Source organism: Oncorhynchus keta, chromosome 3 (genome assembly GCF_023373465.1).
Source record: "Oncorhynchus keta strain PuntledgeMale-10-30-2019 chromosome 3, Oket_V2, whole genome shotgun sequence".
Classification (NCBI taxonomy): domain Eukaryota; kingdom Metazoa; phylum Chordata; class Actinopteri; order Salmoniformes; family Salmonidae; genus Oncorhynchus; species Oncorhynchus keta.
Genome location: NC_068423.1, coordinates 1,652,988 through 1,678,736, shown reverse-complemented (window position 1 = coordinate 1,678,736; position 25,749 = coordinate 1,652,988). Strand labels below are relative to the sequence as shown.

Below are 25,749 nucleotides of genomic sequence, written 5' to 3'. Positions count from 1 at the left end.
ACCGCCTCATGCCAATGACTCCTTATATGGCTGTGAATGAGCTACGAATGAGCTTACGTTTTCCACGCATTCCCCAAGGTGTCTACAGCATTGTGCCGTCTTTTTAGGCAATTCCATTGACGAATGGCCGTAAGGGACCATATATAGCTTGTGGTCACATGGTGTCTCCCGCAGAAAATCTCGCGTAATTTACTGAGGTAGCCATTTTTCCAATCGCTTCTTATGAGAAACCAATTTCCTCAACGGATATATTATCGAATAATTTATTATTATATGTTAAAAACACCTTGAGGATGGATCCTAAACAACGTTTGCCGTGTTTCTGTCGATATTATGGAGCAAATTTTGAAAAAAGTTTGCAGCAAACGGGAGATATTTCGCCTACAAAAATAATATTTTTGGAAAAAAGGAACATTTGCTATCTAACTGGGAGTCTCCTGAGTGAAAGCATCCGAAGTTCTTCCAAGGTAAATGATTTAATTTGGTTGCTTTTCTTATTTTCGTGAAAATGTTGCCTGCTGCCAGCAGAGCCTAGCATAGCATTATGCCATGATAAACTTACACAAATGCTTGTCTAGCATTGGCTGTGACGCATATTTTGAAAATCTGAGATGACAGTGTTGTTAACAAAAGGCTAAGCTTGTATTTGAATATATTTATTTCATTTCATTTGCGATTTTCATGAATAGGAAAAGTTTCTAGGGGTATTTATGTCCGCTGCGTTATGCTAATGCATTTGAGGCTATGATTACGATACCGGATCCGGGTTTGCTCGTCGCAAGAGGTGAAAATATTTTTCCACCAGCACAAGTTTCAGAAATTCACAAACACAAATAAATATTTGCTTACTTTTTGACAATCTTCCTCTGATTTGTCATCCAAAGGGTACCAGCTATAAGATGTAGTGTCGTTTTGTTAGATAAAATCCTTCTTTATATCCCAAAAAGTCAGTTTAGTTGGCACCATCGATTTGAGTAATCCATTTGTTCATGATTCAGAGAAAGGAAACTTTGTTAAAACAAGTCAAAATGTATTTCTTGACTCCTCAGATACTATAATAATTCTTACGGAAAGAAGTATGTTCAATAGGAAACCATTATTAGCAGGTGCGTCTTGTCTTCATCGCGAGCCCAAACACGATTTTCCAAGAGTGTGTCCCAGTACTAAAACTCATATTTATTACTCATTTTGGAAGAAACAAGGCTGAAACCTTGAACATAGACTGCTGACACCCTGTGGAAGCCATAGGAATTGCATACTGGGAGCTGGATTTCATTATTTCTCTGTACTTATTTCCCTGTATTTCTTTGGATTTTCTCCTACCATATCTACTGTATTATAGTCTCCTACATTATTTTAACATTTCTACAAACGTGAAAGTGTTTTCCTTCCAATGGTACCAATTATATGCATATCCTGGAAACAGTGCATGAGCGACAGGCAGTTTACTTCGGGCACGTCAGCCAGGCTGATATTGAGGAAAAAGGACCCTAGCCCTAACAAGTTCCCATACTGCAGCACACCTTGCGGGCTGCCACATAATTCTATGGCATGTTATTTAATTGTAAGCCATTGTTACCATTAATGCTTGTTAGTGCTAGTTTGACCACCAGAGGGCATCTTTGAGGAACATTCGATCGCCTTCAATATTGGCTGTACTCGAGAATTTTAAACTATTTTTTGTAAGAGCATAGTATATGGGATTTTAAGAAATGTAGCTTAGTTAATTTGATTAATATTATCGTGTTTCTATTCCAAGAAAATGAAAATTAAACCCTCGGGGTTTCCGTGAGGATGGATTTGAAAATATGGCGCTGCACAATGTAACGTTAGGGAGTAGGCTACAGTACTAAGAGCATAACATTTCCACACCCTAACAAATACCCAAACAGAGATTCAGGTTTTTTTTATCATTCAAATCCTATTGCTTCTAACTTTTTAAATCAATAAGACCTACACCACTTTTAACAGCACATTACTCAACACTAGTGAGACTCATGCCGCCTACGGTAGGGCAACAGTAAATTTTTTTTAAATCAATGACTTGACACACAGCCAATAATTAGATTTAGAGGATTGGAGGATTCTATATTAATATCTAAGGGGCATTTTTCGTTAGGGAAAATCTGATCTGTGAGAATATCTAAGGGGCTTTTATATAATTCCAAATGAATTAATAATAATAACAATAGTTGTTTTAGTAGTTTTAAAAATAATGATATATTGGAGATTATTTCATTTTCAAATAACCTAAAGTCAGCGAGAAAAAGGCTATTCTTGAACATGGGGTGCGACATTCTTACTAATTTGTAAATAAAGCCAGTTTGTTATTTAGAATTACCTATGAATGTTTTTAGAGGGAGAGAAACCAAAAGCCCACCGTTGACTCATGGGTCTCCCATTCGCGGACAGCACAGGTATCGAACCAGGATCTGTAGCAACGCCGTTTGCACTGCAATGCAGTCTAAGGACTGCTGCGCCATTCGGGAGGCCCCATCCACAAAGTTTTTAATGCTGATCAATTTCCTTGCACAAAGTATCTATTGTCCTGCTAATAGCCCATAATGGCACTGTACAACGTGACCAGTCGGGAGTATGCTACAGTACTACAGTAAGAGCAAAATAATCCTTACATTTCCACACCCTAATTGTAGTCTAAGATTCTCTTAGAATAAAAACCTTAGTAAGTCGTTTTAGTAAGTAATACTGACGGGTGTGCGAGTGCAGGACAGAGGAATAGCAATTCTTACACTATTGTTCAAAATTCAATCATCTTCATCCACATCATTCAGTTATTTGAAATTCAATTTTGAAGTCATACAAATTAGCAGTTTATATTTGGTTTATGTTGCCCCTTCATTGTCAGTTAGAGATACAGTAGCGCCTTGGGACCCAAAAGCATAATCAGTGCTCTAACTCCCCCTTGTGCTGGTCTCGGGCAATGAAGTAGTGACGCAGGGTACCGTATTAAACCACAAATTACCTCTAAATTCCGCAGCATAATCACAACACTTTTAGTTGAGCAACCACTGTACCATGGACCATGGCTAAGGGTTGTATCCAGGCACTCTACATTGGGTCACGCATAAAAACAGCCCTTAGCCGTGGTATATTGGCCATATACCACACCCCCTCTGGCCTTATTGCTTAAATATAGCATAATTGCATCCGTCAAACAGGTAAGTCTACCCCTTATTTCTTAAATAGGGCTCCAACAAAGCCCTCTTGTTGTTAGTAAATTAACTTTCAATACAGGGCACTGTCCATATTGATTTTAGAAATGGGCAGAGATCCACACAGGAGTGGTGGCTGCATCTCAACTAGTCTGATCTTTTTTCTTATACAGTATTTCAAATATAAGTTGTTACAGTTATTTGTGATATACCTAATTTAGCTAAGTTTAATTAAATTGATTAAATGTCTCGGGCCATTAGTCATGCTAAGCATAGGGTTGTCTTATAAGATCTTTTAAGGTAAGATAATTAGGTGGGTGCTTCATTTTTTTCAAATGTTTTCCAATTTGATGTTGTCTTGGTAAATTACATCATTAGTCATACTATCCCTTCTTTCTCTTGTTATATGCTAATGCTTTTTCTAACCTGATACAAACTTGTCTTTGTCGGACTTAGTCATAAGACTGGGCGTAATAAGATAGTATTTACATGTAGATATTCAGAAGACATTAATTAACAGATAATAAATTGAAATATGACACATGATGTGTAAGTGTCACGTGAACACAATGTCTACGTGACGTCAAGTACATGATGTGAACATGTCAGCAGTTTGACGCCTAAGAAAATGTGTCTCCATTGACAATCCATGTTATTATATGACGGTATCTTAGCTGCTTACAAAGATGTTAGGTAACTTGGTGATCAGTATCAGTATCTCCCATAGGCTCTTTCTTGGCTCAAATGAATCTCCATATGTGTGTCTGACTGTATATGTGATTGACTGGCTGACTGACTGATGTGTGTGTGATTGGGTGACTCACCTCGCTGATACTGACATTGTAGCCCACCTGTCTCTCAATGACGGGTGTGTTATCATTGACGTCCAGGATGTTGATGATTAGAGGGAGGTCTCTGTAGCGGGGAGGCACACCGCTGTCCATAGCACGCACCTGTCATAACACAGACACACACATGCACACACATCAGTCAGTCAATCTCACACAAAGACAGACGGGCGGACAGACAGACAGACGTACACATGCGTAAGACGCAACCATAGTTTTAGATTTATTCCTACCACTAAGCTGATGTTCATTGATTATTGATTTCCATAAGTTTCTATTTATCCTGTTACTGGTAACTATTACTTCTGTTTAGATGTACAGTGCATTCGGAAAGTATTCAGATCCCTTAATGTTTCTCAACATTTTGTTACGTTACAACCTTATTCTAAAAATGATTAAATTGTTTTTTTCCTTTATCAATCTACACACAATACCCCATAATGACAAAGCAAAAACAGGTTTATAAAAATTAAAACAAATATCACATTTACCTTTACTCAGGACTCTGTTCAAGCACCGTTGGCAGCGATTACAGCCTCGAGTCTTCTTGGGTTTGACACTACAGGCTTGGCACACCTCAAGCTCAGTCAGGTTGGATGGGGAGTGTCACGTCAGCTATTTTCAGGTCTCTCCAGAGATGTTGAATCGGTTTCAAGTCCAGGCTCTGGCTGGGCCACTCCAGGACAGTCAGACTTGTCCCAAAGCCATGCCTGTGTTGCCTCGGCCCAGTCTGAGGTCCCGAGCACTCTGGAGCAAGTTATCATCAAGGATCTCTCTGTACTTTGCTCCATTCATCCTTCCATCGATCCTGACTAGTCTCCCAGTCCCTGCCGCTGAAAAACATCCCCACAGCACGATTCTGCCACCACCATGCTTTACCGCAGAAATTGTGCCAGGTTTCCTACAGATGTGACACTTGGCATTCAGGCCAAATAGTACTATCTTGGTTTCGTCAGACCAGAGAATCTTGTTTCTCATTGTCTGAGAGTCTTTAGGTGCCTTTTGGCAAACTCCAAGTGGGCTTTTATGTGCCTTTTACTGAGGAGTGGCTTCCATCTGGCCACTCTACCATAAAGGCCTGTTTGGTGGAGTGCTGCAGAGATGGTTGTCCTTCTGGAAGGTTCTCCCATCTCCACAGAGGAACTCTAGAGCTCTGTCAGAGTGACCATTGGGTTCTTGGTCACCTCTCTGATTAAGACCCTTCTCCCCGATTGCTCAGTTTGGCCGGGCAGCCAACTCTAGGAAGAGTCTTGGTGGTTACAAACTTCTTCCATTTAAGAATGATTGAGGCCACTGTTCCACTGTGTTCTTCTTCAATGCTGCAGAAATGTTTTGTTAAACTTCCCCAGATCTGTACCTCGACACAATCCTGTCTCGGAGATATACAGACGATTCCTTCAATCTCATGGCTTGGTTTTTGCTCTGACATGCACTGTCAACCGCGGGACCTTATATAGACAGGTGTGTGCCTTTCCAAATCATGTCCAATCTATTGAATTTACCACATGTTGAATCCAATCAAGTTGTAGAAACATCTCAAGGATGATCAACGGAAGCACGATGCACCTGAGCTCAATGTCGTGTCTCATAGCAAAGGGTCTGAATACTTATGTAAATGAGGTATTTCTGTTTTTAATACCTTTGCAAAAAAAAATCAAATAAACTTTTAGCTTTTTCATTATGGGGTATTGTGTGTAGATTTCTGAGATTTTTATTTATTTAATCCATTTTGGAATAAATGTGTAACGCAACTGTGGAAAAAGTCAAAGGGGTCTGAATACTTTCTGAATGCACTGTATGTATTACCATTGGTATATTACCATAAGTATTTATATATTCCTGCTACCAGTCACCTATCACCCCTACACTGACACTCTTGCACACACTCACACTAACACCCACACACTTTCACTTACACTCAACCCACACCACTTATACTTCTGCCATACTGTTTAATATTTATTATTATTATTAATCCTGCTACTCCTGAATTTTATCCTGACCCTGTATATACTGTGGCTTCCTATCTTGTTAAAGTTGTTTTAACCCATTTATTAGTTATACAATTTGAGATTGATTACCGCACTGTTGTGTAGGGCTTGCAAGTTACGCATTTCTCCATACTTGTGCATGTGACAAATAAAACTTGAACTTGAACTATTAGGTTTTGATTGGCCAATGCATGTTAAATTTACCTTTTCCTCTCAATAGTCCATATTCCTGAACAAAATGTGGCACATCAGCTGAGAACTCTATACCCTAAATGGTCATCAGATGGTGCTGTGATCAGTTCGCTAGTGTTTTTTTTTGCAAAAGGTGGGTTGAAAAATGTGCACTATCCCATAGGCAATGACACTTGAATCACAGATAAAGATGAATTACGACCACTTGCATTTCAATATTCAAGAAAGGTGTAGTTGGTGTAATTAAAACCAATATTTTATCGGCTAGCTTTCCCATTCAAAAATGACGGAAAACCAACTAATTACAAGGGGAAAGGCAATTGCTAATAAGGAGAAAGATAAACATGATTAGGATTATAGATCTTACAGTCTAAGTCAAAGTGAGAATGCAGCATTCCTTGATTGGTTATATATTTGATCTATGTTCAGGGCTGTGACTTCGTTCTCCTGTCTTGACTACTTGGCACCATTAGCAACCAGTAGGAAGCAGCACAAGATATTAGTTAACTACATAGTGATAAAACCCTGACAATATTGACGCTCAATATATTTAGTTAAATTCTCAGCGATTTTCACATTTTAATTCAAGGCCAGAACGCTTTAATTTTATGTTTCTGTTAGCTTTAGTTGTAGATAGGTCTCTAGCTAGCACCTAGGTTCCAGAGTTAAACGTCCTTTCCCAGCGACCAACAACTAGGTAGAATAGCCATAGCTACCTTTCCAACCGGTGATGGCCACAGAGGAACGCCTCTGCTATCAGGAGTGTGCACCGAGGCAGGGACTGCAAGCAGAAATTGAGGCCCACCCCAGCATTGGCCCCCCCACAAGGACAGAGGGATACTTTCCACCTTCTTCAACATGCCAAATAAGAACTGTAGTAGGTAGCCCAGGCCAGAGGGAGTGGGAGGACAGATGTCCATCAGGTTAGTTATTTAATTGAACTCATTACTTTTTTTCACAAACTCATTTGCTGCTTCTAAGTTAGCTAACTTTAGCTAGAACCCAGTCCCGGCTAACTTTAGCTAGAACCCAGTCCCGGCTAACCTTAGATAGAGAACCCAGTCCCGGCTAACCTTAGATAGAGAACCCAGTCCCGGCTAACCTTAGAGAGAGAACCCAGTCCCGGCTAACCTTAGAGAGAGAACCCAGTCCCGGCTAACCTTAGAGAGAGAACCCAGTCCCGGCTAACCTTAGAGAGAGAACCCAGTCCCGGCTAACCTTAGAGAGAGAACCCAGTCCCGGCTAACCTTAGAGAGAGAACCCAGTCCCGGCTAACCTTAGAGAGAGAACCCAGTCCCGGCTAACCTTAGAGAGAGAACCCAGTCCCGGCTAACCTTAGAGAGAGAACCCAGTCCCGGCTAACCTTAGAGATTGGCCCCCCAGAACCCAGTCTTCAACATGCTAACCTTAGAGAGAGAACCCAGTCCCGGCTAACCTTAGAGAGAGAACCCAGTCCCGGCTAACCTTAGAGAGAGAACCCAGTCCCGGCTAACCTTAGAGAGAACCCAGTCTAGCTAACCTTAGAGAACCAGTCTAGAACCCAGTCCAGTCGGCTAACCTTAGAGAACCAGAGAACCCAGTCCCAGTCTAGCTAACCTTAGAGAACCAGTCTAGAACCCAGTCCCGGCTAACCTTAGAGTCTAGAACCCAGTCCCGGCTAACCTTAGAGAGAGAACCCAGTCCCGGCTAACCTTAGAGAGAACCCAGTCCCGGCTAACCTTAGAGAGAACCCAGTCCCGGCTAACCTTAGAGAGAACCCAGTCCCAGATATTACAACTGGAAATGGCAATGATGGTACAGCTGGGTAACATGCTATTACACCTTGCTGCCTACAGGCTGTGCCTGGAGTGGGCCCTGGGAAGGGAACCAAGTAGTGCTGCCGGTGTGTGTTGTCAGCTCCACCAGGAGGAAATTCCTCTCTCCTGATTGGCACTACGAGGGGTTCCTGGAGGTTGAGGAGTCGCAAGGTATAATATATTAAATGTTTCATTTAAAACATTAACAGGCTTACTGCACATCCTTGTCATTATTCAATGCATTACTTCATTCGGGGGTTGTCTACATCACTTGCAGTTGAACAGGTTTAGAGGGTTAATATATCAGAGGCCACAAAAGTTAAATGCATGCTTTATTCAGATACATGGTTGTCTCCAACTGCAGAGTTGTGCAGTGAACTACAGGTAGCCACTATTCATGGAGGGCAGATTAACCGTGAGGTAACCCTAATCCTAGTGTGAAGAACAGGGGTACCTACAGGGAAGAAAATACAAACAGAGAGTCAGGTGGCAATAAATTCTTTACACTGCACTAATTCCATGAATTGCATGAGGGAAAAAGGTCAGCTGATCTCACCTGTCATATGCAAAGCGTCGGTCCTTGTGATGGTCCCCAAACGAGTCACAGAGCCGCAGTGACACACTGACGTCAACCACCACATCCCTGTTTCTCTACAAAACCTGACCGGAGAGAGAGAGACACCTATCACGTGCATGTACACTACCATTCAAAAGTTTGGAGTCACTTAGAAATGTCCTTGTTTTTAAAAGAAAAAGCACATTTGTTCATTTAAATAACATAAAATTGATCAGAAATACAGTGTAGACAATGTTAATGTTGCAAACGACTATTGTAGCTGGAAACGGAGGATTTTTAAAGGAATATCTATGTACAGAGGCCCATTATCAGCAACCATCACTCCTGTGTTCCAATGTCGTTAGCTAATCCAAGTTTATAATTTTAAAAGGCTAATTGATCATTATAAAACCCTTTTCCAATTATGTTAGCACAGCTGAAACTGTTGTTCTGATTAAAGAATCAATAAAACTGGCCTTTAGACGAGTTGAGTATCTGGAGCATCAGCATTTGTGGGGTCGATTACAGGCTCAAAATGGCTAGAAACAAATACCTTTCTTCTGAAACTCGTCAGTCTATTCTTGTTCTGAGAAATGAAGGCTATTCCATGCGAGAAATTGCCAAGAAACTGAAGATCTCATACAACGCTGTGCATTACTCCCTTCACAGAACAGCGCAAACTGGCGCTGGGAAGCCCCGGTGCACAACTGAGCAAGGGGACAAGTACATTAGTGTGTCTAGTTTGAGAAACAGACACCTCACATGTCCTCAACTGGCAGTTTCATTAAATAGTACCCGCAAAACACCAGTCCCAATGTCAACAGTGAGGAGAGCCCACACTTTTGAACGGCAGTGTACATTACCAACTTTAATAACTGAACGGTGTGAAATTAACACATGAACACCAGCCTTATGTGCTAAGCCCAAGGTAAACATTGGTTTGTCACACTTTTTCCCCCAGCCCTATTGCAACAGTGCAGTAATCACTATCAAAATAAAACTAATAAAAAGGGTTAAAAAAAATAATGAAACAAATTGCATTCTAAACTGAAGACAGTGATAGGTGACTATTGGAGTTAGATGTGTTAGCAGGGGCAGGGGCAAAAGTGTGTCACCAACCAGGCACTGAGGACTAGAGTTGACCAGCGAGGTCAAAGCAATGTATAGCCAAATATAAGTATTTCCGTCATATTTAGCTCGCTAAATAATTGTCTAGGTAGCTAATGTTATAACTTTCAGGACCTACAGTAGGGACCTACGCTGACAGGTAAAACTATTGGTAACATCAGTTGCAGGAGGACTGTAATGCTAATTTACAAGCCTGTAGTTGTTAATGGTACACAGATGACATCAGCAAAACAGCTTTTAATAAACCTGGATAGACAGGCATAGTTGAAATATACACATGCTGATTCTTATGATTGTAGTTCTGGCTTACCATGCTGAGCCTGCCACATCCAGTGCAAATTCATGGCCGCCCCCGGCTCTTCTCTGAAAGCACCATCTCCTGAAATACCAAATAAAACAGGGAGTCAGACATGGTAGGTTACACATAAACCCTGTTTCTTTCCAAGACTCATTTTGAGGAGTATTGAGTCTAGTTGCATCTAATCCCCTTTATTTTTATGTATGAATATTCTAAAATAAAGAATAAAGTATATTCAACAATTGGATCCTGGTCCGATAATCAAAATGATTGAGGTCTACTATCTGAGCAATTTATGTGCTCAGACTGTTGATAGCAAGAGCAGAGACTTTTACCCATCTACATTCAACATGAAAAATACAACACAAACCTGTGTCTTCACCGTCCTTTGGTGGCTCAGCCTCCAGCCTCCACTGGAGATATAAAACCCACAGGTAGGCAACAGAGGTTAAAGGCAGGGTTGCATGATAATGTTGCGAAGAGCAGTTGCTGGTCATTTCATAAAGATATAGCTACATAGATAAACAACAGATGACAACCTAAATAGGCTATTGTATGTGTATTTAATCAAAGTATGGGCCCATGGTGGATCAGGGCAAAGATGAATACACCACTACAGCTGGGAAGAAATTAAACTTCAGGGTGTTGTTGTAGAAACCTTTAAACAACTGCGAGTCACAAACAGAAACAGCATGTCAAACTTAAGTATGGCATTGACCTCCTAATTCAAAGCTCCCTAAAACCTAGCCACTGCGCTTTCGAGTGTGGACTTCTCAGAGTTCACACTCGTTGCTAACATATGCAGTGCCTTCAGAAAGTATTCGTATCCCTTTACTTATTCCACATTTTTTTGTGTTACAGCCTGAATTCAAAATAGATTACATAAAAACCATTCACACCCCTTTTCTGTGACACTCCAAATTGAGCTCAGGTGCATCCAAATTTCTTTTATCATACTTGAGACATAGCTACAACTTGACTGGAGTCCACCTGTGGCCAATTAAATTGTTTGGACATGATTCAGAAAGAAACACACCTGTTTTTATAAGGTCCCACAGTTGATAGTTGCATGTCAGAGGTGTTATGATGGAAAAGATGGTGGAAGCTGGTGTAGAGCGTAAAAATAATGATGGGGAATCAAGGAGAATTGGAATGTTGTCCAAAAGAATAGAAAAAGTAGCATACAGTGAAAAGAATGTCCCTCCTTATCTTGTAGGAGTACGTTTTGTTATTGAGGTGCAGCTGATTAGTTTTAAGTTAGGTTTCCCTATTCATTTGATATATCTAAACTGGTAGAGGGCGTGATCGGTTTGGTGAAGGTTGTGAGGATCACGAGAGGCGGGCTTGTTTAGATTTTTTGTTCTTCTGAGGATCGGAAGGAATCTTCTGTTTTGTCTTTTCAGAACAGGGCACCCCTCAAGGGGGTAATATCGGTCATTTCCTGGGATGTTGCAGAGATTAAAAATCTTCCTAGAGTGATTGATGTTCGTTGAATGAATCGTGTGGCAAATGAAGAAAAATTGAGAGTCTCGGTTCTTTTGATCTGGAATCTCTCCCTACTCAAGTCCAGTTGGGATTAATAAACTACAGAGTCAGGGCATTTCACCCAAGATCAATGCAGTGTGATCATTGTAAAGCTTTTGGACATGTTTCAAGTGTTTGCAGAAGGGAGAAGCCGACAATCGGACCAGGATCCAATTGTTGACGCCAGGACAGCGGAGTCAATCACCACCTTCCGGAGACACCTGAAACCCCACCTCTTTAAGGAATACCTAGGATAGGATAAGTAATCCTTCTCACCCCCCCCCCCTTTAAGATTTAGATGCACTATTGTAAAGTGACTGTTCTACTGGATGTCATAAGGTGAATGCACCAATTTGTAAGTCGCTCTGGATAAGAGCGTCTGCTAAATGACTTAAATGTAAATGTAAAAATGTAATGTTGTGGAAAAAGATTATGTTGTGTTTTAAAAGTGATGAAAATGTGACAAGTTGCAATTGTGATGGGAACCATGAAGCCAAGTCTTTGTAATGCCCAACAAGGGTGAAAGGTGGCAAAAGTCAGGTCTGTCTAGAGCAGGTGCTGTTAAAAGGGTTGTGTTTGAATGGTACTCCTGAAGAGTCCATGGTGGTGGATAGGCCTTCACTGAAGGCTGCAGGGGTTGCCGTTCAACAGCAGGACCCAGATATGGTAAAGGTTAATAAGGTGGATTTTGTGGCCTTTATAGCTATGGTGATTAATGGCACTGCCAAGGTGGAGAAGAAGTTCAGATAGATGTCATTGTGGATGCGACGTAACGGTTCCTGGGACTGAAATACTTTTTGGCGGAGGAGTTGCATGGAGTATTGTCACAAGCCATATCACCCTCTCAGGTCATAGAGCCTGAGAAGGGAGATATAGAGATTTGAAGGTAGGAACAACTGGGGGTTTTGATTTTGTCAATGTGATTTAACTTCTTGCATATAGGGGGCGCTATTTTAATTTTTGGATGAAAAACACGAAAAGATGCTAGACTATGCATATAATTGACAGCTTTGGAAAGAAAACACTCTGGCGTTTCCAAAACTGCAAAGATATTGTCTGTGAGTGCCACAGAACTGATGTTACAGGCGAAACCCAGATAGAAATCCAAATCAGGAAGTGCCGCATTTTTTGAAACCGGCTCATGCCAATGACTCCTTATATGGCTGTGAACGGGCCACAAATGAGCTTAGGCTTTCTGTCGCTTCCCCAAGATGTTGACAGCATTGTGACGTATTCGTAGGCATATCATTGGAAGATTGACCATAAGAGACTACATCTACCAGGTGGTCGCTTGGTGTCCTCCGTTGCAATTATTGCGTAATCTCCAGTTGCAGTATTTTTCCGTTTGCTTCTGATGAGAAACCAACTGTCACGACTGATATATTATCGAATAGATATGTGAAAAACACCTTGAGGATTGATTCTAAACAACGTTTGCCATGGTTCTGTCGATATCATGGAGCTAATTTGGAAAAAAGTTTGGCGTTGTAGTGACTGCATTTTCCGGTCTTTTTCTTAGCCAAATGTGATGAACCAAAATGGAGCTATTTCGCCAACACAAATAATCTTTTTGGGAAAAAAAATGAACATTTGCTATCTAATTGAGAGTCTCGTCATTGAAATCATCCGAAGTTCTTCAAAGATTCTTCAAAGATTTTATTTGAATGCTTTTCTTGTTTTTGTGAAAATGTTGCCTGCTGAATGCTAGGCTTAATGCTATGCTAGGCTATCAATACTCTTACACAAATGCTTGTGTAGCTTTGGTTGAAAAGCATATTTTGAAAATCTGAGATGACAGTGTTGTTAACAAAAGGCTAAGCTTGTGTTTCAATATATTTATTTCATTTAATTTGCGATTTTCATTAATAGAAAAAGTTGCGTTATGCTAATGCATTATAGTTGAAGTATTTTTCTGTCAATTTCTCAGCCAAGCAGGATGAACAAACGTGACGTTTTTCACCTACAAAAATATTATTTTTGGAAAAAAGGAACATTTGCTATCTAACTGGGAGTCTCCTGAGTGAAAGCATCTGGAGTTCTTCAAAGGTAAATTATTTAATTTGGTTGCTTTCCTTATTTTTGTGAAAATGTTGCCTGCTGCCAGCACAGCCTAGCATAGCATTATGCCATGCTAAACTTACACAAATGCTTGTCTAGTGTTGGCTGTAACGCATATTTTGAAAATCTGAGATGAAAGTGTTGTTAACAAAAGGCTTAGCTTGTGTTTGAATATATTTATTACATTTCATTTGCGATTTTCATGAATAGGAAAAGATGCGTTATGGTAATGCGCTTGAGGCTATGATTACGCTCCCGGATACGGGATTGCTCGTCGCTAGAGGTTAATATTGTTTTATTTGGTCGGAAATTAAGTTAGTTTTCCCTATCACGTATGGGTTTTCTTTACCTTGTTTTTTTCCAACCCTGTCCAGTTAGTGGAGGTAATACACTTTTTTGGGATGTAGTCTGCCACAAAACCCACGTAAGAAGTGCATATCAGAAAATATATGAACTTCATGCCAAGGAACTGTCTGTAGATCTCCGAGATCTGTGATGAGGTAAAAGTTTCCAAGAGCACAGTGGTCTCCAAAAGCTTGCCGTCAGGGAGGTAATCAAGAACCCAATGACACCTCTGACAGAACTATAGAGTTCCTTGGCTGAGATGGGAGAACCTGCCAGAAGGACAACAGTCACTAAAGTCCTTCACCAATCTGGGAGATTGGCCAGGTCTGGCCATTTATGGGAGAATGGCCAGACGGAAGCTACTCTGGAGTTAAAATACACGACAGCACACCTGGAGTTTGGAAAAAGGCACGGGAAAGACTGAGAGCAAAATATTCTGTGGTCTGATGAGACAAAAATGTAACTCTTTGCCCTGAATGCAAAGCGCAATGTCTGAAAACCAAATAGAGCCGAGAACTTGCTTCATAGTGAAAATTACATTAGGGAGGGAGGGGGGTGACTTCAAGCATACAGCCAAAGCAATGCTGGAATGGCTTCAGAACAAGAATGTGAAAGTCCTTGTGTAGCCCAGCCAAAGACAAGACTTGAATCCCACAAAAATATGTTGAAAGACTTGAAGAGCTTGAGAAAATCTGCAAGGAAGAATGAGTGAATCCAGATGTGCACAGCTGATATAGACATACCCATGTCGACTCAAAGCTGTAGTCGCCACCAAAGATCTTTCTACAAAGTATTGACTCAGGCTTGTGAATACTTATGTAAATTAGATGTGTTTAATTTTCAATAACTTTACAAACATTTCTAAAAACATGGTTTCACTTTGTCATTATGGAGTATTGTGTCTAGATGGGTGATTTAAACAAAATGTGGAAAAAGTCTAAGGCTATGAATACTTTCTGAAGGTACAGTATATACCGGATGACGAAACAGTCCCTTTAGGCTACAAGTCAGAATGTAGAATATATTCATGAGAACATACTCTACCTGTTTTCCACTGAGTTTCATCCTTATGCCGTTATAAATTAGATACAAAATATCCACAGGAAAGTATTATTAAACCAATTTTAAAACGTCTCTCTCTGTAGTAAACGACAGGGAAGCGAATCGATGTCTCTGGCCTACACCATATGCATCGCACCAATAGGGTTAACCCACTTGTTGGGAATTGTAATATGGCTCATATAAGGATAACTACAATGCTTTCTTTTGGATATTTTTTTATAAAATGTCCTAATTTCCTGACAAAGTGGACAACTGGCAGAGTAAGTTCAAATGGCAGTTTATTCAGCATTCTGGTTATGCAAGGCACATTTTAAGAAAATTGCCATGGATATAATGGCAGATATATATATATATGCGGCGGCAGCGTAGCCTAGTGGTTAGGGCGTTGGATTAGTAACCGAAAGGTTACAAGTTCAAATCCCTAAGCTGACAAGGTACAAAATCTGTTGTTCTGCCCCTGAACAAGGCAGTTAACACAGTGTTCCTAGGCTGCCATTGAAAATAATAATTTGTTCTTAACTGACTTGCCTAGTTAAATAAAGGTAAAAAATAAAGCTGACCTGATCTCACCAAGCTTGCTTGCTATTATTAGATCAGAAGACCATAACATTACTTACTGCACCTGCAATTTCTTGTTTACACCTGTATCAAGTAGGTAGTGCACTAGGGAAGAAAATAACTCATTTTTGCTTATAAAGAAAGAACAGCTAGTTACCATTTTATCCCACGTCTGGCTTGGGCACGACCTCTCCAGCCCTGTGATGTATAATACAGTACGGTATAATGTAATCAGAAAGGTCTGACTGGCTGGTTAGCTAGCTAACGTTAGCTACTCTTGACTCAAATCCACAAATTCACTGCCACTGTTGAGCATAATGTCTCTCCCATTTAGGTAGCTAACTCGGCAACTAGCTAACTCGGTAGCTAAAACTTTGCAGCTAGCTAGCACATTAAGTTAGACAACAACATTAAAGTTACCTTTTTTTAAACTCCTGACATCTTCTTCGGGGCAAATCTTTATCCAAGCCAATTTTTGGAAATTGAGGTGCACCTCTGTAGCTAGGTTTCTTGTCGTGGTGGGGGTTTAAGTTTGAGCCACAGGATGAATCATCTAACGTAAACTCACTCACTTGTGTACATCGCCTTGGTCCGTACAATTGACCTTATTTTAGCACCCCAAAAACATAATACTTCCAGATCAACTGTAATTTCAATACCATTGTAAAGCACAATTTGTCCCCTTTCCAACAGAATTCACGCTGAGACCTTCACGTGCCCGTTTCTGCATGATTCAAGAAGGCAATGAGCTCCTTCGGGTCTTTTAAAAAATTGCGGGTGGGGAAGCGAAACTAATGCGTGATGGTGAGAAGGAGAGGAGATGCATGGAAAAACTACTTTTTTTCACTCGATCTGTCCAACGTATCACCTTATTGCCTCTAAAATGTAAATAAAACACTAAAGAGTTTATAGTGTCATTACATACCTATTTGAAGGTTTGTGTCAAATTGAGTTTAGGGTGGCGCTAAAGTGATCTTCAGAAGTAAACACTGTCTTTTGATAGTCTCGATCGCTTACAGTGATGACACAAAAAATGACTTGGTATCCCTCCTTACCCCATCAATGTCCATTTCTTGTGTTTAAACGATGAGAGAAGTGCTACACCTGGTGGAGAGAGATTGTAAGACAGAAATATTTGCTTCATGCGTGCTGTACGTTATGGCATGACACGTCACGATGTAACGGAAGGTCCGTTTTTCAACTTTTCTCCAATACGATAGAGCCATTACCATGTCGATCAACACTTGAATAGAAACGTAGTTCACACCCAAGATTTTGAAGTCAACACAGTCGCTACAGTCTCTTTACTTTTCTTTGTAGCCTCGTTTGAATGTCACTGTTGCGCACATTTGTACGGAATGGGGTGAGTTTACTACTACTTTGAGGTTAGCTACTTTGAGGTAACATTATCGTTTGGTTCTTCAGGTATGTAATTTTTTATTCAAAATTGAACTAGAAAGAAAATGTATAATGAGCTGTGTCGGGTTACAAATAACGAGCACACATTGAATCACAGCAATGCCAATAATTATGTGAAAGCGGATATCACATTCAAGCTATGGTGCTTAAATTCTCCGTCAGCGTTTCCATGTTGTGATGTGCCTCTTCAATTCGAGAGATGAGTTTTTTAACAACAGTCAGTGGTAGGAGGAGCATTATATGTCAATCATAAGCTCCGCCCTTACATCTCAATCTACAGAATCAACACTCGGTTTTGTTTACTGTTATCAAAGCAACCAATGATGGAACAGTATGTGGCTTTGTCCCAAGACCGTCGTTTCCTGTTCAACACAAAATATATATTTTTAGAATGGAAGTTAATGCTGTAGTAAATTACTTTTGGGGAAAAATTACTGCAATAACTGATGTTGGCTCCAGACTGTCCCTTGGATTGCAGCACATAGCCTACTCCCTCCATTGAGCAGTAGACTATCTTGGTGACATACAGATTGTTACTGACAATCTAACAAGTCATTTTTCATGTAGGCTGATATCCTTCTCCAAGTAAAATCGAGTTGGGTGGAAACAATTGGCCACGTTAGATACTGCTGAAGGGATGTGATAGGCTACAGCTGCGGGAACCAACCATAGACATTGGGCGAGTTTGTTTTGCATGGCCCGGTGCCCCGGGTGGGTGGAGATTTTACTTATGGACCAATTGAATTGTCTACAATCTACAAACTCCGCCGAACCAAGGCACCAGGCCATGCAAAGCGAACTTGTCCATTAAAATCAGGGAAGTAACTGACTTCGGCATTCACAACTATGTGAAGCGAGCCACAATAAGGATTAGCCACAATAGTGGAAAGTGCATTTCACCTTCAAAATACAAGTCCCCAATTGAAAGTCATGCAAACGGAATAAACATTGCAATCATGCCATATTTGGACTAAATAATAAATGCAACATATAAAGTGTTGGTCCCATATTTTTGGAGCTGAAAAAAAATATGTTATACTCACAAAAAGCTTATGTCTCTCAAATTGTGTGCACAAGCCTGTTTACATTCCTGTTAGTGAGCTTTTCTCCTTTGCCAAGATAAGCCATACACTTGACAGGTAAGCCATCTTCTGACGAGGAGGAGTAGTAAGGATCGGAGGACCAATGCGCAGCGTGGTACGTGTTCATGCTCTTGATTAAAACAATCGAACACTGAAACAAAGCAATAAACGACACGTGAAATAACCAAACCGAAACAGTTCCGTGTGGAACAAACACTGACAGGGAAATTAAACACCCACGAAACACAAGTGGGAAAAGGCTACCTAAGTAGGATTCTCAATCAGAGACAACTAACGACACCTGCCTCTGATTGAGAACCAGACCAGGCCAAACGCAAAACACAACATAGAAAACGGAACATAGACAACCTACCCAACTCACGCCCTGACCATACTAAAACAAAGACATAACAAAGGAACTAAGGTCAGAACATGACATGTGACATATGAAAAAGCTGATTAAAAAGCATGATCATGTCACAGGTGCACCCTATGCTGGGGGCAATAAAAGACCACTCTAAAATATGCAGATTTGTCACACAACACAACGCGACAGATGTCTCAAGTTTTGAAGGAGCATGCAATTGACATGCTGACTGCAGGCATGTCCAGCAGAGCTATTGCCAGACAATTGAATGTTAATTTCTGTACCATAAGCCACCTATGTTGTTTTAGAAAATGTTGCAGTACGTCCAGCTGCCCTCACAACCGCAGGACCAACCGCAGTGTGTAATTACGCCAACCCAGGACCTCCACATCCGGCTTCTTCATCCAGCTTCTTCACCTGCGGTATCGTCTGAGACCAGCCATCCGGACATCTGATGAAACTGTGGGTTTGCACAACCGAAGACGTTCTGCACAAGCTGTCAGAAACCCTCTAAGGAAAGCACATCTGTGTGCTTGTCGCCCTAACCAGGGTTTTGACCTGACTGCAATTTGGCGTTGTAACATACTTCAGTGGGCAAATTCTCACCTAAGATGGGCACTGGCATGCTGGATAATTGAGCTCTTCACGGCTTAATCCCGATTTCAACTGTACCGGGCAGATGACAGACAGAGTGTATGGTGTCATGTGGGCGAGCTGTTTGCTGATGTCAACGTTGTGAACAGAGTGCCCCTTGGTAGTAGTGGTGGGGTTATGGTAATAGTGTAGTAGTGGTGGGTGAATGGCAATTTGAATGCACAGATATACTGTGATGAGATTCTGAGGCCCATTGGAGTGCCATTCACCCGCCGCCATCACCTCATGTTTCAGCATCAGCGGAGGCTCCCCAAAGGAGGAAGGGGAGGACCATCCTCAGTGAATTTCATAAAAACATTTAAATGGTAAAACAAAGTTGTCCTTTTTAGACAAAACTATACTAAATATAACCACACCACTAAATAATGTATTAAAACACACTATTTTGCAAAGAAGGTAGCCTCAACAGCACTCTCTAGGGTTGCACCATGGTATAGCCGGAGGACAGCTAGCTTTTGTCCTCCTCTGGGTACATTGACTTCAATACAAAACTTAGGAGGCTCATGGTTCCTTCCATAGACTTACACAGTAATTATAACAACTTCTGGAGGACATCCTCCAGCCTATCAGAGCTCTTGCAGCATAACAGATGCTTGGGTGTTGTCCACCCAATCAAAGGATCAGATAATTAATATAGTTCTGAAAGCATAAGTTACTGCTAGATCGCACTGCAGTGTAAAAAATGTGGCGAGTGGTTGACTCAAAGAGAGAGAAAGACAATAGTTGAACAATTTTGAAGAAATTAATTTCTTCCAAAAAGAAGGTGAAGCAAGAGAGAAATAGAGAAAGTGTAATTTTTTTCAGTTTTACTTAGCTAGCAAATGCAGCTAGCTAGTTTAGCCTCCTGAAACACCCTGATAAAACAGATGGATGCTATGTTAGCTAGCTAGCTATGACTTTCCAACACAACACTGGAACTCTTCTCTTCATGTCATGGTAAGCGTTTGGTATTATTTCCACCAGGGCCCGCCGGTGTAACTGCTTAATGACTGTACACTGTGACGTTACTGCCTGATTTTAGTGGGTTTACTAATAATTTCTATTAGCTATGCTGACTATGATGTTACTTTAGCCAATATGGTGACAACAATGTAGGCTGTGTCTAGCGGTTCCTCTCTAGGTTTCTTCCTAGGTTTTGGCCTTTCTAGGGAGTTTTTCCTATCCACCGTGCTTCTACACCTGCATTGCTTGCTGTTTTGAGTTTTAGGCTGGGTTTCTGTACAGCACTTTGAGATATCAGCTGATGTACGAAGGGCTATATAAATACATTTGATTTGATTTAACGGATTCGTTCTGATGGCTTTCGCTGGACAATCGCTGGAAAATAAACTTGGTGAACTCAGAGCAAGGCTTCAATTGCACAAAGGACTTCAGGTAAAGGAAGACCCCCATGAAATGGCAAAAATGAATGGCATCATATTGGCATTGGGCCAACCCTATACACAATCGCAAATACTACTCAATTGGGTAGCAGTTGGTTTAAAACATATTGGAAGCGGAACATGTCAAATGCTGGGTGTAATAAACCAAAAATCCAAAAGGTGTCGAGCGTGCTCCACCGTAGGATTTCATATGCGACATGGTCAGAAAGTCAGGTCTCAAGGGTGAAATATTCAATATCTTCCATATGTAGGAACTGTATGAACATACGTTTGTCTTATTTTATCGTGTTAAGGCTAGGCATAATACTGCCCGCTTTGGATGAATTGCGTGCCCATAGTAAACTGAAAGAAATTGCTAATATATGTATATGATTATTATTATTGGATAGAAAACACTCTAAAGCTTCTAAAACTGTTTGAATTATGTCTGTAAGTATAGCAGAACTCACAGGGCAGGCAATCTCCCAAACTAGTTTTGGAATACTGAAAGTTGGGGCAACTTTGACGTCATCGCCCCCACCCTCCCCAACCAGCTATGGATCTGGAGACACTTTTTATGTCTTCCACTAGATGTTCTCATTCAGTAGAGTGCTTAACTGTGCAAATCCCACGAGCTTTGACCCTTTGGGAGGCGAAAGAGTGGGTGTCGCGAGAAAATATATGTGCGTTAGGGCGTGAATTGAACACAGACCTTCCTCTGTTCCAGCTTGCCTGAGAAGAAGTGTGATTGTCCGGTTGAATTGAGAATTGTTTTGTACGTTTATAACATCCTAAACCTTGATTCTGCACTTAGTTTGACCAGTTTAGTCGACATATAATATGTCATTTTGAAATTTTGATGCGCAACTGTTCGGGACCAGAAGTCATTTTGGATGCATTTCAGCTGAAAGTGGTAGCAGATGCTACTATAAGGAGACACGAACTGAAACAAAATGATGCATTGGGTAAGTATGACTCCTTCCACTACATTCTGATCGAAGACCATCAAAGGTAAGGGAATATTTATGTTGTAATTTTGTATTTCTGTTGACTCCAACATAGCGGAGAAATATTGCTTACGTCTGAGCGCCGTCTCAGGTTATTGCATAGTCAACTAATTCTGTAACGATAAAAACAAATCTGACACAGCGGTTGCATTCAAAATCAGTGTATCTTTCTAACTATATGTAAAACATGTATCTTTAGTCAAAGTTTATGATGAGTATTTCTGTTATCTGGCGTAGCTTTCCATAATTTCTCCGGACATTTTTGATAATTTTATGAACATGGCGTCAATGTAAACTGTGATTTATGGATATAAAATGCATATTTTGAACAAAACATAAATGTACTGTGTAACATGTCATATGACTGTCATCTGATGAAGATTTTCAAAAGGTTAGTGAATGATTTATTTTTTAATCCTGCTTTTATAATTTTATATTTTCTGGGACAAAATGGTTGCCTCTTGTCTTTGTTTCGGTGGTGGTCTAATATAAATATGTGCTGTGTTTTAGCCGTAAAACATTTAAGAAATCTGACATGCTGGGTAGATGAACAAGGTGTTTATCTTTCATTTGAGGTATTGGACTTGTTAATGTGTGGAGGTTCAATATTTCTAAGAATATTTTTGGCCTAGTAGGTCTATTTGTCATGTTTGATCATAGGAAGTCAGAATGTGTCATTGGTGTTGATTCAGCATGTTAATTTCATAATAGGAAGTCCTTGGCAATGGACACTGTCAACTTTCATAAGAGCATGTTCACACTGACAATATAGCATATACGTAATGGACACTGTACAATAGCTATATATTGGCAATGGACACTGTCCAACTGCAGTATAACGTGTTAAGACTGGCAATGTATTATGTGTATTGGACACAGTCCATTAGCAATCTATTACAATGGGCATTTACCGTCACGAATTGCGCATGCTCTAATATATTGCTGAAATGCCCAATTGTCTGGCTCATTGAACTCGAGATGGCCTAGCAGTGAGAGTGGTTCCTCTCCATCGCTCGTTATTGTTGATTTCAGCCTGTCATTAGGGCATGTTCAATTTGTGATGGTAAATCCCTAATTAAATGTATTGGAAATGTACACTGTCCATTAGCAATACTTTACAATGGGCATTTATCATCACGAATTGGACATGCCCTAATATATTGCTGAAATGCCCAATTGTCTGGCTCGTTGATCTCGGGATGGCCGAGTAGTGATAGTGGTTCCTCTCCATCTCTTGTTGGTGTTCATTTCAGCCTGTCCATTTGGTGATGGTAAATCACTGTTTAAACTTATTGGAAATAGATACTGCCCCTATTACCTAAAGTTAAGGCACTTCAAGTCTTTTAATGCAGTGTTTTTCACTGAGTGATTTTTTTTTCTTTTAGGGTCAATTTAACAACTTCCGGTTGTACCAGGAAGCTTAAAATTAACACGGGTAATCATAATAGTGGCCTGATGGAGTGTCATTGATGACAGATTGATACTATTTGCACGGTCGCTGCGGTCAGACCTAGCGAGCTACGGTCAAGTGGGGCTACTCGTTAAACTTGGCACGACATAGGGTCTACGGTGATGCCATTTGCCAACACTTTGAGTGTTGATTTCAGCCTGTCCACGTGGTGATGGTAAGTCACTGTTTAAACTTATTGGAAATGGATAGTCAGCCATCCATCAGTCAATAAGATATCATACTGACACCAAACAGATACTTGTACATACTGATACCAAATCCACTTTGTCCAACTCTTTTAGAAGCCAACTATCATATATTTCAGAGCCTGCCCTAAATTCACAGCGCCTTCTGTTAACCAAGCCCGTCTAAAACACATTTTCTCCAAGTAATCACCAACATGAATCTTTCCCCCCAAAGATGATCGGCCATGTATACATAAAGCCATTCACCTCTCACACTTCGGCCAATCAGATCACATCTCTTTGTTCCTACTCCCCGCCTACAATCAGCAAGTTACCAACAAAGAAGATTAGTAAGGCGCTGGACAGAGGAGGCAGACTCAATGCTGTATGATTGTTTAGGAATACTGATTGGAATATTTTTTTTAATCCACCCAACCAGCACTCATCTAGCAACATTGAGGACTATACATTGTCAGTCACAGGCTTCATTAAGAAATGTGTTGGTGACGTTTTACCCTCAATAACAATCTGGACATACCCCAACCAAAACCCTGGAACCCCGATGACTCGTTGGTGTGTGACCCGTTCAAGGCAAGCAGGTACGAACTCCGCAAATCCATTAGGGACGCAAAAAGACAATACAGACTCAAACTTGAATTGATGTTTGACAATTGAGAATTGCATCAAATGTGGCAAGGACTACACCCTGTCATAGACTACAAAGGAAAATCCAGATTTACGGTGCCCACCGAACCTCCCTCTCAGATGAGCTTAACACATTCTGTGCTTGCTTCAAGGCAGACAATACTGAGCCATCCATGAAGACTCTCCCTGCTCCGGATGACCAGGTTCTTTCGCCCTCCGAGGCTCACAAAACCACCGGCCCAGATGGCATCCCTGGCCGCATCCACAGAGTGTGTGTGTTGGCCAGTTGGCGGGCATTTTCTCGGACATCTTCAACCTGTCCCTGTCCCAGGCTGTATTCCCCACCTGGTTAAAGGAGACCCACCATCGTCCCAGTGACCAAGAAAAACAAAGTGACATGCCCAAATTTCTATTGCCCAGTCACTCTCACCTCGTCATCATGAAGTGCTTCGAGAGGCTGGTCATGTCTCACATCAAGGTCAGCATGCCAGGCACACTGGGCCCAATCCAATTTGCCTACTGCACCAACAGGAAGATGCTGTCATAACTTGCTCTGTTGGGTGAGGATCATAGGTGCTAGATTTTCCTCCCCCACCAGTTTTATGACCGGTCGTAAATATCGTGGAGAAACTTTGCATTTGGCAGTATTGAGGGGAAATAAACCTTTTTGTTACAAGGAGATTCCTCCTTCCAAAACGGTAACATCAAAAGGTGGAATAATGAAACAATATTTCTGTATTCCAAACAATTAAATAGTCAGTGGGTCCTTAAAGAACAAACCTGCCGAATTCAATACTAATTGGTGATGTAACTAAGGACAGTAGATAAACATAGCTGTATCTCTGAATATGTACAGTGGGGCAAAAAAGTATTTAGTCAGCCACCAATTGTGCAATTTCTCCCACTTAAAAAGATGAGAGAGGCCTGTAATTGTCATCATAGGTACACTTCAACTATGACAGACAAAATGAGAAAAGAAATTCTCCAGAAAATTGTAGGATTTTTAATGAATTTGTTTGCAAATTATGGTGGAAAATAAGTATTTGGTCAATAACAGTTTATCTCAATATTTTGTTATATACCCTTTGTTGGCAATGACAGAGGTCAAACGTTTTCTGTAAGTCTTCACAAGGTTTTCACACACTGTTGCTGGTAGTTTGGCCCATTCCTCCATGCATATCTCCTCTAGAGCAGTGATGTTTTGGGGCTGTTGCTGGGCAACACGCACTTTCAACTCCCTCCAAAGATGTTCTATGGGGTTGAGATCTGGAGACTGACTAGGCCACTCCAGGACCTTGAAATGCTTCTTACGAAGCCACTCCTTCGTTGCCCGGGCGGTGTGTTTGGGATCATTGTCATGCTGAAAGACCTAGCCATGTTTCATCTTCAATGCCCTTGCTGATGGAAGGAGGTTTTCACTCAAAATCTCACAATACATGGCCCCATTCATTCTTTCCTTTACACGGATCAGTCGTCCTGGTCACTTTGCAGAAAAAGAGCCCCAAAGTTTGTTTCCACCCCCATGCTTCACAGTAGGTATGGTGTTCTTTGGAATGCAACTCAGCATTCTTTGTCCTCCAAACACGACGAGTTAAGTTTTTACCAAAAAGTTATATTTTGGTTTCATCTGACCATATGACATTCTCCCAATCTTCTTCTGGATCATCCAAATGCTCTCTAGCAAACTTCAGACGGGCCTGGACATGTACTGGCTTAAGCAGGGGGACACGTCTGTCACTGCAGGATTTGAGTCCCTGGCGGCGTAGTGTGTTACTGATGCTAGGCTTTGTTACTTTGGTCCCAGCTCTCTGCAGGTCATTCACTAGGTCCTCCCTTGTGGTTCTGGGATTTTTGCTCACCGTTCTTGTGATAATTTTGACCCCACGGGGTGAGATCTTGCGTGGAGCCCCAGATCGGGGGAGATTATCAGTGGTCTTGTATGTCTTCCATTTCCTAATAATTGCTCCCAAAGTTGATTTCTTCAAACCAAGCTGCTTACCTATTGCAGATTCAGTCTTCCCAGCCTGGTGCAGGTCTACAATTTTTTTTC

General features: G+C 41.0%; 1 protein-coding gene across 1 annotated transcript in view; it reads right to left on the bottom strand.

Annotated features, from left to right (window-relative positions):
• Positions 1 to 25,749, bottom strand: part of LOC118363666 (cadherin-23-like) — a 544,503-nt gene that overhangs the window by 128,715 nt on the left and 390,039 nt on the right. Inside the window, exon 35 of the mRNA XM_052486131.1 lies at positions 3,998 to 4,126. Within this exon, the coding sequence (XP_052342091.1) occupies positions 3,998 to 4,126 (129 nt within the window). The remainder of the gene's footprint in view (positions 1 to 3,997; positions 4,127 to 25,749) is intronic.